At 43.2% G+C, this 12,734-nt stretch overlaps 1 protein-coding gene across 4 annotated transcripts in view; it reads left to right on the forward strand.

Moving 5' to 3' along the window:
• The first annotated feature begins 229 nt into the window (after positions 1 to 229).
• Positions 230 to 12,734, forward strand: part of RAD50 (RAD50 double strand break repair protein) — a 35,935-nt gene continuing 23,430 nt past the window's right edge. The window contains exons 1-9 of one of the 4 annotated variants that reach the window (XM_081185483.1): positions 230 to 272; positions 2,076 to 2,255; positions 3,118 to 3,201; positions 4,552 to 4,703; positions 5,755 to 5,940; positions 6,092 to 6,296; positions 6,665 to 6,793; positions 9,642 to 9,807; positions 12,305 to 12,498. In XM_081185483.1, the coding sequence (XP_081041609.1) occupies positions 2,127 to 2,255; positions 3,118 to 3,201; positions 4,552 to 4,703; positions 5,755 to 5,940; positions 6,092 to 6,296; positions 6,665 to 6,793; positions 9,642 to 9,807; positions 12,305 to 12,498 (1,245 nt within the window). In that variant the 5' untranslated portion in view covers positions 230 to 272; positions 2,076 to 2,126. Of the gene's footprint in view, positions 273 to 357; positions 380 to 519; positions 776 to 2,075; positions 2,256 to 3,117; positions 3,202 to 4,551; positions 4,704 to 5,754; positions 5,941 to 6,091; positions 6,297 to 6,664; positions 6,794 to 9,641; positions 9,808 to 12,304; positions 12,499 to 12,734 lie in introns of those variants that run through there. The other 3 variants (XM_081185484.1, XM_081185481.1, XM_081185482.1) reach the window with 3 other exon arrangements.

The following is a 12,734-nucleotide window of genomic DNA, read 5'->3' on the forward strand; positions in this document are numbered from 1 at the left end:
AAAAGAACAAAAACAATATAGGCTCAAGTAAAGAAATATGAAGCAGAACAGGAGTTGGCCGACAATAAAGCTCCTTGCACTGGTCTTTCTGCGCTCCAAGGAGCGTGGCTTAATTAAAATACAAGCCAGGGGAGGGGCAGTTGAATTTTTGTCTTGACCCGCTTTGCAACTGCGCAAAATCTCCCGATTCTATTTCCTCACTTCCTCCAGGAGAGGGACGGAGAATCATCTAAAAGAACCGGAAGTTGAGGCCCGCGTCGTCAGGCTGCAACGTAAGTCTCTGGGCGGCGGCACCGGGAAGCGGGTCTCTCCGCGTGCTTTTACCGTGGGCGGTTTTTCTCTCCTCAGAGCCAGGGCGGGAGAGCGGCAGGGGCGCCTCGTAAGTCCCCTCTCGCTGCACGAGCTCCCGGCAGCCCCCTTCTCTATACTTTCCTAGCTCTGTGCGGAAGCCGCCCCTACCGCCGCCCTCTAATATTCCTCCTACGTTGCGGGCGAGAAGGTGGGTGTGGGTTGGAGCAGTTAAGCGGGAAGGAGGAGCCAGCGACGGCGCGCGCCTCTACACCTTTCCTATCTCTATGTTGGAGATGGGGGAGGGGCCGCCTGCGATGCCGATGACGTCGGCCGGGCGGCGCTTTCTGCCGTTGGCGCGAAAGCCTTGTGGCTTCTGGGACGTGAGGTGAGGGCGGCCCGTGGTGGAGGGGGGAGCAGGAGCGGCGCTTTCACGCCGCGGAGAACCGTTTTCTTGGGTAGAGACCGAGGCTCGTCCGCCTCTCAGGTGCCTCTGTGAGGGACTGAGGAGCATCCCAGCAGCCGCGGCTTCTCCCTCTCCCGTGGCCACCGGGTCCTTCCTTCCAGTCCCTTAAAAGCCCGGTCACTCTCGGAGCGCCCTCTCCCCTCCCTGTGCTGCAGAGGGTTGGGCTGGATGACCTTTGGGGGTCCCTCCCGGCTCTACGGTTCCGCCTGCGGCTGCAGTTCCCTGGCGCTCCTCCTCCTGAGTTCCTAGAATGAGATTCTTCGAAGCCGTGGCGGGCAGCCCTTCCTCCCCAACGGGGTTGGAGGCTACGCTGCGGCGGATGAGTCACTGGGGGCGGTGAGGAGGCCTCCTCCTTATCTCTTAATAGTGGGTAGATCAGGGGCTCAGTTGCCGTAAATCCTGCCAGAAAAGCATCAGAAGCCATCTTCCACCTCCAGTGAGAAAGATCGGACCTGGTTTCACTGACGAGTTTTCCCTGATCGCTCTTCCTGAATTTATTCCTCATGCCTTCTCTCTTCTGCCCCCCTGCTTCTTTTAAAGAAGGAATAGCAACAAAAAGAGAGAGAAATGATCATGTAGTGATGGTGGTGTAACCCAGCTTGGGTTGGCCTGTGAACTGAGCAGGCCATAACCCACAAATAATAATTTAAAAAAACACAGTTGTGTTTCAGCATGGGTCAGTGTATCTGAATGTTCGTGGTTTGAAGCCCTTGGTGAATGCCTGCATTGCAGGGGGTTGCAATGAAGGCTGCATTCGCTTCTGAGCAACCTTTTGGGGCCACATGCCAATGGTTGGCAGGTCCAGAAGTGAAAGTGGGCAAGGGGAGAGGCCAAAGTGGATGGCAGTGAATGTTATCTACATACAGTAGGCCAGATTCTACACCCCACTCACAAATCCCTCTTCCAGGCAAGCAAGAAATATTTTTATAGTTCAATGACATATTCTATTTAGCCAAGCAAAAACAACAGTGGAGGGTGCAGGGCAAGGCTATTGATGTACATCTGAAGGCCCAATAGAGAGGCATGGAGAGCCAAATTTGCCCCCTAGGCCTGCCTGAGGTTTCCTACTCACAAAATCTATCTGATCTGATCCAATAGATCTGATCTAGTCTGTCCTCTGATCTGGGAATGGAAATTAGCTGAAGGATGATATATCATAACAAAAGCATCATGTCAGTATTTTAACTACCTATAAAGATGCAGAAAATGAATTTGCTCTGCTTTCTTTAATTATTCATTACACTTTCTTACTCTTGTCTAGGAAGAAAGTAAGAGTAAATTATGTACTTGATTTATCGGTTAAACTGTTTGTTTTTTGCAGGTTTATGAACAATACAAGGTAGTGTTTATAGAAAAGGAATATTCATTAAAAATGTCCAGAATTGATAAAATGAGCATCCTCGGTGTGAGGAGCTTTGGAGTAGAGGACAAAGACAAGCAAGTGATCACTTTCTTTAATCCTTTAACTATCTTGGTGGGACCAAATGGTGCTGGAAAAACGGTAAGACTCAAGTAGGGTTAATTTCATTTTAGATAAACTGCATTTTTGTACCTTCTGGGTTGGGGTTTGTAATTAGTCAGCATCAATGCATTCAGTTATAAAAATGTGATTGTCCAGTGAGGATGCAGTTTAATGAATGTGCTCCTTCACTGTCAGATAACCCAGACACCCTGCTGAACTATAATGACTCCTGAATTTGAGCAATATAAGTACTAATCTATGAGCTTTAGTGCGTTTAACAATATATGGCATTGGTGTGGAAAATGGCAGTTCTGACAATCAGGGTATGAGTATTTTCAAGGAACAAAGTTGATACATTTTTTTACTTGTCTTTCTTGTGTGTTTAACAAATTTCCTATTTGTAGTCACTATCTACAAAAAGACTCAAAGTGACTTCGTAACTCGAAAATGATGAAATACAACAGTTAAAAACAATTAAAACCTTTAAAACAATGAACTATAAAATGCTCATCTAGTAGCATAATAATGACAAGTCCTACCCACTGACTAAAATATGAGCACCACCATAAAACCCAGCTTAGTCATGCAGCTAGCATGAAAGGTCTGTTCATGTCAAAACAATGGCACCTTGAGGAAGGAATTTGCAGAACGGTGCAGTATATAGTGTGTTCTGCATCCCTTTTAATGGAAACTGATAGGCAGAGTTCCATGAGACACCCCCGTCCCCTGACCTTAACATTGTTCACATGAATAAAGCACTCGCATGAGCTGTTAAACACACAAGACATCTGGAGAAAGTAAAGTATGAATTGCCTCTAGATTTATGTCTGTTTCTTATTCCTGGAAACAACAGAGCAGCAAGTATTTGTATCCTGATGACACTTGTTTCTATTTTAATTAGACTATCATAGAATGTCTCAAGTATATTTGCACCGGGGACTTTCCACCTGGCACCAAAGGAAACTCATTTGTTCATGACCCAAAAGTAAGTGTTGAGGTTGTTAACTCTATTTCACAACGACCAGTAAGCAGCATAACGTGTACAATAAAAAAGGAAAATTTATTGTTAGTAATAATTGAGCTAACATTTTCTTACTTGTGGAAAAGTGACAAATGGTATATCTATTATGCATGCCTTGAAATGAAGTGTCACTGGATTATAGAGCCATCTGAGATTATACATCTCTAAGAGTAATTATTCTTCCATGTATTACATATTTTGTTCTCTGCAAACTCCTTTATTATGAAATTGTATTCTTGTGGCCTACAAACTATTCCCATTAACAGTTACATTTCACCCTGAGAAAACATTATCCTATTAGCCCCTTGTGAAGGAATAACTTCTTATTTGCCCAGGCCTTGCATTGGCTGTGATGGCGGATAACAGATGAGGGTGTATGTCTCTGTTGAATCTTCTGGACCTTTCAGTTCCAGTCACTATAATATTCCTTTGAACCATCTTTCAAGGGTAGCTCTGGTTTGCAGGGATTATGCTGCTACTACTGGAAGTTACCCGCATTACTGGGAGTTAGGGACGCGGGTGGCGCTGTGGGTAAAACCCAGCGCCTAGGACTTGCCGATCATCAGGTTGGCGGTTCGAATCCCCGCGGCGGGGTGCGCTCCCGTTGCTCGGTCCCAGCGCCTGCCAACATAGCAGTTCGAAAGCACCCCCGGGTGCAAGTAGATAAATAGGGACCGCTTACTAGTGGGAGGGTAAACAGCGTTTCCGTGTGCTGCGCTGGCTCGCCAGATGCAGCTTGTCACGCTGGCCACGTGACCCGGAAGTGTCTGCGGACAGCGCTGGCCCCCGGCCTCTTAAGTGAGATGGGCGCACAACCCTAGAGTCGGACACGACTGGCCCATACGGGCAGGAGTACCTTTACCCTTTACCTTTACTGGACATTAACATAGGAAACTGCCCTATAGTGAGTCACACCTTTGGTCCATCTTGCTCATATTGACTATACTGGCTGGCAGCAACATTTTACTGTAAACTGCTTAGAGCTTTGTTGTGGAGAAGCATAGTCAATGTACAGGAGGGATTTAGCTCTATTGTAATAATATGCATTCAGTTCAGTGGTTAGTTTTGTTTGGGGATGAAGTATTGATATGTGTGTTAGTTTTGTTTGGGGATGAAGTATTGATATGTTTTCCATGGCAAGGGTTAGTTTCATTAATTCAAAGAAGCATGCTTATCCCTTTTGTGTTCAGATCTGTTCCCTTCATTGAAATAGCTGGGACAGCTTATGTGTGCGCACTAAAGAACAGGGGATGAGGGTCATAGAGTTGGAATTAGGTGAACTTATTCACTAAATTTACTTTCTTGTTGCTGAAGGTCGCCAATGAAACAGATGTCAGAGCTCAAATTCGACTTCAGTTTCGTGATGTTAATGGAGAGCTTGTAGCTGTCCAAAGATCCATGGCATGCACACAGAAAGGAAAGAAAACAGAATTTAAAACTCTTGAAGGAGTCATTACTAGAACAAAGTTAGTGGGTAGACGTAAATATTTTCTGTTTCATATGTTTGTATGTGTTTGCCTGTTCATCTTTTCTAATATATCAGAACAAAATATTGAGCCTTTCAATTATTTATTAAATACATTGGTTGTGATCCTTTATGATTTCTCTGCAGTTACGTCACTTAAATGGAGACAATGACAATTGGTAGCTCTGCATTCCATTTTTGCAAAGCAGTGAAGGAATTGTAATCTGTTATTAAGTTTGTAGTGCAGTTAATTTTAAATGTATTGGGGGGGGGAATTTAACTAATTCATTCAGTTGCTTTTTATCTTTCTGTAATTAAGTAGATTATCTAATTGATTTTATAGTTTTTGTGTTTATGAAATTGTTTTAAAGGAAGAAAACATGATGACTTGAAAGAAAAATAAACAGGAAAAAATGTATTTTGGATTGTAACCTGCCCTGTGACTTTTGGGTAAAGGGCAAGTAAACAACAACAACAGAATATAGAACTGTACAACTGTAGAGTTGGAAGAGACCCTGAGGGTCATCTAGTCCAACCCCCTGCAATGTAGGAATTTCAACATGCAGCAGGTCCCCCATCCAATTTGAAACCATACCGTTCCCTGTCTAGTTTTGTAAATATGCAAGCAATTTTATTGTTGTACCAATAGGATGTCCCGCCCCATCCATATATTAAATATGTAATGGTTGCCTTATCCAGAGAGACTTCCACATCAACTGACTCTTTAATATGGAAAATAACTTAAGCAGTTGGTTGTTAGCAGGGAGTGGCAGTCAGAATGGGGATAAGCTGGAGATAGTAGCCAGGTTTCTGCAACATGCAGTGAGGATTTTTGAATGTTATACAACAGTATTTTAATTGTTAGATGCAGATTTTGCTGCATGATGTTATTGTACTGAACCTTTTGGAACTTTTCTATATTCCAAAATAAAGGTTTGTGATTGTATTGAATTTAGAAAATAAATATTGAGCTTGCGGATTGATCTTTTATTTTTAGCGGAGTCTTGGGATTGTAGTACATAGTTCTACGTTTTCTTTCTTTGTTCATACAGGTATGGAGAGAAGGTCAGTCTAAGCTCCAAGTGTGCAGAAATTGACCGAGAGATGATTAGTGCCCTGGGCGTTTCTAAGTCTGTGATTAACAATGTCATTTTCTGCCATCAAGAAGAATCCAACTGGCCCCTAAGTGAAGGAAGAGCTCTGAAACAGAAATTTGATGAGATCTTCTCAGCAACCAGGTTAACTTTCATTGATCGCTTTTCTGATAGAATTAAAACATTGGATTCCTTTTAATTCAAACATTTAAAGAACTCATTAATTAATTGCATCATTTGAATATATTAATGCTATTGGGGTTTAAAATGTATACATTTCTTTCTTTTTTTAAAGGTACATTAAGGCCTTGGAAACACTCCGCCAGGTACGACTAAAACAAAGCCAGCGAGTTAAAGAGTGTCAAGTAGAACTGAAGTATTTAAAACAGAATAAAGAAAAGGCACATGAGATTCAGAATCAGCTTTCTGACAGGGAAACTCAGTTGGCTGCATCCAAGGAAAATGTCAAATCTATTGAGAATCAACTTGAACCTTTGAAGGTAATTAATTGTCTCTGGATAGCTAAGATTTTTATGTAATAGTGTTCCTTTTAGAAGTAGAAGTACAATTACCATTATTTCCTGACCTTGGAGTGATAAATGTTTGCTCTATCCCCTTGTTCTTACAAATATTATTGAGCTAATAGGACAGGGGAAAACGTCCTCTCCTTACTATTTCTGAGTAGAAAGTACTGCACAGCTTCATAGCGTTATGAGATAGTAATTATGTTCAAAGATTCCAGCTTTCCAGATCAGTACCATCCTAAATTCTCCATTTTGAATACCTGCTTTTAATATAATTAGAAATGTGTAACATTTCTAACACTTGGTACATAGTTTGTTTATTTTAAGCATTCTTTCCTTCTTAGAATCGTTTGGCAGACATAGAGCAGAATCTTGTGAAAGTAATGAGACTTGACAATGAAGTTAAAGCTCTGGAGAGTCGGAAAAGACAGATGGAAAAGGATAACCAAGATTTGCAACAAAAGATGGAGAAGGTTTGCTTGATCATTCTGGTCTTTTCTACTTTGAAATGGACTATGGATTGTACAGTAAAATCTAATTTGCCTCAGTGGCAAATCATTAATTTTTGTACAGCAGCTTTTATGCTTCTTAATCAGTGAGCCACCTTGTTTTAGCAATACAGTGGTACCCCGCAAGACGAATGCCTCGCAAGACGGAAAACCCGCAAGACGAAAGGGTTTTCTGTTTCGGAGGCGCTTCGCAAGACGAATTTCCCTATGGGCTTGCTTCGCAAGACGAAAGCCCATAGGGAAATCTCCGGGGACCTGTTTTAAATTGCTGGCGGTCGGGAGCAAAGACTTTTGCCCACAGCCGGCCTTCAGAAGAGGTCCTGGACCTCTTCTGAAGGCCGGCGGGGGGCAAAAGTCTTTGCTCCCCCCCCTGCCTTCCCGGGACAGCGGAGATTTCTCCGCTGCCCCGGGCGATCTTAAAATGCTGGCGGGCGGGAGCGAAGCGTTCGCTGCCGACCCCCAGCATTTTAAAATCTCCCCGGGACAGCAGAGAAGTCTCTGCTCTCCCGGGGAGATTTTAAAATGCTGGGGGTCAGGAGCGAAGCGTTCGCTGCCGACCCCCAGCATTTTAAAATCTCCCCGGGACAGCAGACAAGTCCTGCCCCGCTCGGGATGGCGGCGCAGAGCTGTCTGCCCTGCCGGGACTGCAGGCACATCTGCACCACCATCCCGAGCGGGGCGCTAAGTCCCGCCCCGCTCTGGATGCCGGCGCAGAGCTGTCTGCCGTCCCAGGACTGCAGGCACATCTGCGCCGCCATCCCAAGCGGGGCGCTAAGTCCCGCCCCGCTCTGGATGTCAGCGCAGAGCTGTCTGCCGTCCCGGGACTGCAGGCAGATGTGTGCCGCCATCCCGAGCGGGGCGCTAAGTCCCGCCCCACTCTGGATGCCAACGCAGAGCTGTCTGCTGTCCCGGGACTGCAGGCAGATCTGTGCCGCCATCCCGAGCGGGGCGCTAAGTCCCGCCCCGCTCTGGATGGCGGTGCAGATCTGCCTGCCGTCCCGGGATCAGCGAAGCGTTCGCTGCCGACCCCCAGCATTTTAAAATCTCCCCGTGTCCCGGGGAGATTTTAAAATGCTGGGGGTCGGCAGCGAAGCCCTTGTTCCCCCCCCAGCCCCCCCAGCCTTCAGAAGCCCTTGTCCCCCCCCCCAGCCTTCAGAAGAGGTCGGGGGACAGACTGTCCCCGGACCTGGTCTGAAGGCGGTTTCCCTAGGAACGCATTAATTGATTTTCAATGCATTCCTATGGGAAACCGTGCTTCGCAAGACGAAAAACTCGCAAGAAGAAAAAACTTGCGGAACGAATTAATTTCGTCTTGCGAGGCACCAGTCTAATTTATGTTTCTTACCATGCTTCCCATTCACCTTGTAGATCCCAGTGATCAGATTTGGATCCACTGTTGTCCTGTTTTAATTATCAGGTCAAAAGTAGTGCAGGGGGATGTCCAAATTATTTCATTTTTTAAAAAACCCCACACTGTGCAAATACTCACATTTTGAAAAATCTTGTTCACTGTAGTCTCCCCCACCCCCGGAATTACTGGAATTGTCAGCCAGTAGGGTATCGTATAGTGAATGGGATGATGTCATGACATTAAATTGGCATTTGGACTTTCATGATAGGAAAGGCAATCAGAGCCAGCTGAGAGTGAGGGCAATTTTTCCAGCTCTTTTGCACTAATCACCAAAAAAAGTTAACAGTAAAGAGTCATTTTTCATGCCACTGAAAATACTGACCTCATCTAAGTATGGAGCTAAGGGTCACCAAGCTTTATGGGCCTGTAGAAACATTGGATTTTTGAGAGTGCTGTGAGCACAACCCCTTCTGCTCCCCCTCCAAACAGTCAGTGGAAGTGTGTACACACACACACACACCCTTTGTTTTTTCACGAGATCCGGGTAAAAGTCAGATCTAGTAGAATTAAAATGGATTCTAGTAGAATTAAAATGGATTTTACATCGGCTTCTCCCCAAAAAACTTACAGATTGCATAGTAAAAACCACAGATTCCGTACTTGTCAGCATCACATTCAAGGCACAGTTCCTCATGGATCTTCATATTTTTTACGTGGGATAACAACAATATCAACCAATGACAGGACGCATCTGTCTACACAGAGGATCTCTTGTAGAATTTAAAATGATCTATGCCTCAAATCCCTGCTTTTGCACAATGGCAGCATTGGAAACCTGATCCATGTTTGTTATGGTTCAGTCAGTGGACAGAGAGATAATCTGGTTTTACTGGATCAGATGTGTGTATGTGTCTTGCATGCTTTATTCCATCTGGCTGTTTCTGTTTCTGCTCTTCTGGCTCCTGCAGCTAGCACCCCACTTTCTCATTACTTGGTCACTCTGTTTTCCTTTCCCAGTTTCTGATATTGTTCCCTTTTCCAGCCTACCTGCCTGGTGGCCCCACTTTCTCTTCAGTGTTTCAGTTGTCAATCTGCGCCTTGAAATGCACACAGGGCTGACGGAAGCAGGAGAGAGCAACACTTACAGCTTTCCTTTAACTCTGTGTACTTTTCAAGAGGGGGAGGTAACTACACTTACCACTTCATGATGAAGAAGGCATTGAGGTGCCAGGAGATCTCAAGGGCCCATGGGTGTTACATTGTCAGATTCCAGAGAAGGGGGATTTTAATTAAGGCAAGGGTTAAAAATCTTCATTGTCTTAAAAAGCAGCTGTGTAAATTACTTTTTCAAGTATGATCCTAATTATAGGTCTACATCCTGTCTAGGTTGGTCCTTGTACTCACATACTGAACCATGATAAAGTATTTTTAAAAACTACTTTTTCTGTACTGTAATGTTAGGTTTTTCAAGGAACTGATGATCATCTTAGAGATATGTACCAAAACCACCAAAAAACTGTGAGAGAAAAGGAGAGGAGATTAACAGAATGCCAGAGAGAATTGGAGAGAGCAAACAAAGAATATCAAAGACTCAACAGAGAAAAATCAGCATTGTTGGTTGAACAAGGTACAGTAGTAGCCTGTTTGTTTCAATATTTCAAGCATTTAATAGCATTTGCAATGAGCTATATAAGAAATGGGTATACTTCTTGATTAGCATATTAAATTCTGTTCATGCCCTAGATTTCATTGGTGACTATTTGATCCATTGTAGCCATTCCAGAATGCTATCACAACAGCCACTAACTGTACCTAAAAGTTACGACAAGGATGGCCAACTGTGTCCAGCACCAAGCACTATTTTATCGGACTCCATCAACATTTAATCAAGGCGTAGTAAAACACATTTACACACACTTCCACATGTTGAAAAGTTATGAGAGCGAACATACACAGTTAACACATAATCTTGTATTGTTGGATTTTCTGGGTAGCATTGATGGGTTGGCTCCGGACTTGCTTTTACACAAACAGAAGGTGAAATGATTTTCACCAGTTCCCTCTTCTGCTTGCAGTCCAACAGTCGGACACCACCATCCACCTCCTTTTCCTCAGGGTCCCCCAGCCCTCTGGGTTTTCAGGGTAGGAAGAGACTGCAGGTGAAAAGGGGGCTTGTTGACAATTGCTTCCCCTCTTCTGCCATCAGAACACAACACAGCTATCTGGCTTTAAACCACATATTTCTCAAAATTGAGAATTCTTGAAGCAGCAACTAGGTTGCTGATCATGTTCCACAAAGTCCTTAATCCTAAATTTGAAATAAGGTAGGCCTTTAATACCTTTGAAACAGTTGTCTAACTCACTAAATATTTTTCTAAAGTAAAGTATAATAGTTGGGATTCATCACTGAACAACTGAACCGTACCTTAATCTGAGGTCTTTGAAAGCAGCCTTACCAGATCACAAAAGTACCGGCATGCCTGCAGAACAGTGGATTTTTTAAATAAAAAAACCCTTTTATTTTGGTCTTTTACCTTTTTAAAACACATTTTGAAAGAAGCTGTGGAATTAAAATGCACATCTATGCACGTGTACTTGATGTGAGCTTCGTTGAAATCAATAGGACTTATTTCTGAGTAAGCATACGTAGAATTTGATGGGAAGGAAGAACAAACTAAAAGGGAACAGGGAATTATTCAGTATTCCTCTCTACAGTAGTTGTAACGTCAGAGAAGCAGTTCTCTCTTATTTCCCTGAAAAGACCAAATAAATAAATCTCCCTGCTTTCCCTCTGAAACTGAAAATCAAATTGCATATGAGGCAGGAGACCTGTGAATGAGAGTCCAGTTGCTTTTTAGTTATAAAATGCACTGGAGAGGCAGGTACTTCAAATTTAATGTCATGCTTAGGAAGGATGTATTGCTTTTTAGTTATAAAATGCACTGGAGAGGCAGGTACTTCAAATTTAATGTCATGCTTAGGAAGGATGTATTTAACCTTTTCCCCTTGGGCTGTCTTTTGCTGTCAGATTGAATTCCCCCAGCTGTTTTTCTAGATGTAGAAAAAACTACGGGGACCCCTCCATATATAAAGAATAATCAGATGAATGAGCAACCTTCCAAATGATTCTATATCTGGTCATGTAGGAGAAGGTAAATGGGAGGGAAGATAAACCCACAGTACTAAACTAGCACAAATAATAAAGGTTATGCAGAAAAGTCTTACTAGCTTCTGAACATAATACAAAGGCAGCCATGCTGTTTATGAAATAATACAGTGGTGCCCCGCAGGACGAATGCCTCGCAAGACGAAAAACTTGCTAGACGAAAGGGTTTTGTGTTTTTTGAGTCGTTCCGCAAGACGAATTTCCCTATGGGCTTGCTTCGGAAGACGAAACGTCTTGTGAGTTTGTTTCCTTTTTCTTTAAGCCGCTAATAGCCGCTAAGCCGCTAATAGCCGTGCTTCGCAAGATGAAAAAACCGCAAGACAAAGAGACTCGCAGAACGGATTAATTTCGTCTTGCTAGGCACCACTGTACAGTAGACATCATACATGACTGCCGTAGTCCTAAATTGGCTCTAAAAGCAAATTTACTCAGCGGTGAACTAGACTTTTCTTGGGCCATGCCTCTTAAGTCCACACTGCAGCCCTCTGACCCCCATATCTCAAGGCTTCCCTAGGGCCCCCTGCTTCTTAAAAGAGGCTTTAGTTGAGGAGCATGTGGCTGTGGTGGGTAGAGAGGGTGGAGAACTACCCTTGCTATGAGTGCAATATTGGATTCACCCACTGAACATAAGCTACAAAGGGGAGATTCTGAATCAGCCCTTGTTGCCCAGGACCTAAATTTATTCACATCTGCTGACCACACGCAAAATAATTTTGAAGCCTGTTTGAAACCATGAGAACATAGATTACCAAAGTATTTAATTACGCATTTAAAACAGATTTAAAAGTTAAGTGGTTGTATATCCCCCCCCCCCCCAATTAACAAAGTGGAAATTTCTATTTAAGACTCATTTGAGCTTTTTGGAGCTTCTTGTATCTAATTAATAGAGTTGTGAATTCTTATATTTTGAGCTTTTAAAAATCTGTGTTTAAACTTCATTGTTTTTATGTTTGTGAAGGTCGTCTTCAGTTGGAAGCAGATCGTCACCAACAGAATATTAAAACCAGGGACTCATTAATTCAGTCTTTGGCAGCTCAGTTGGAACTGGAAGGATTTGAAAGACCACCATTTAATGAAAGGCAAAATAATAGTTTTCACAGGCTTGTGAAAGAGAGACAGGACAAAGACATGGAAGCTGCTAATCAGTTAATGGTAAATATTTGTGTTCTTGCATTGCCTAAAAGCTAAGTTAATGTAAAATAGCAAAATACAGCCACACTCTAAACCTCTAGAAATATCAGGGTCCAAAATTAAGCACATTTACTTCAAAGTTAGTAACATTGGAATAGTGGGATTTCCAAATAAGTTTTAGGTTAGCACAGTACAGTAGTATGAACTCCCAAGTAGTGTACACCTTTGTGTAGTTTTTGTGTTAAATGGTTAAAAGT

Source organism: Podarcis bocagei (genome assembly GCF_964188305.1).
Source record: "Podarcis bocagei genome assembly, chromosome: 2".
Lineage (NCBI taxonomy): Eukaryota > Metazoa > Chordata > Lepidosauria > Squamata > Lacertidae > Podarcis > Podarcis bocagei.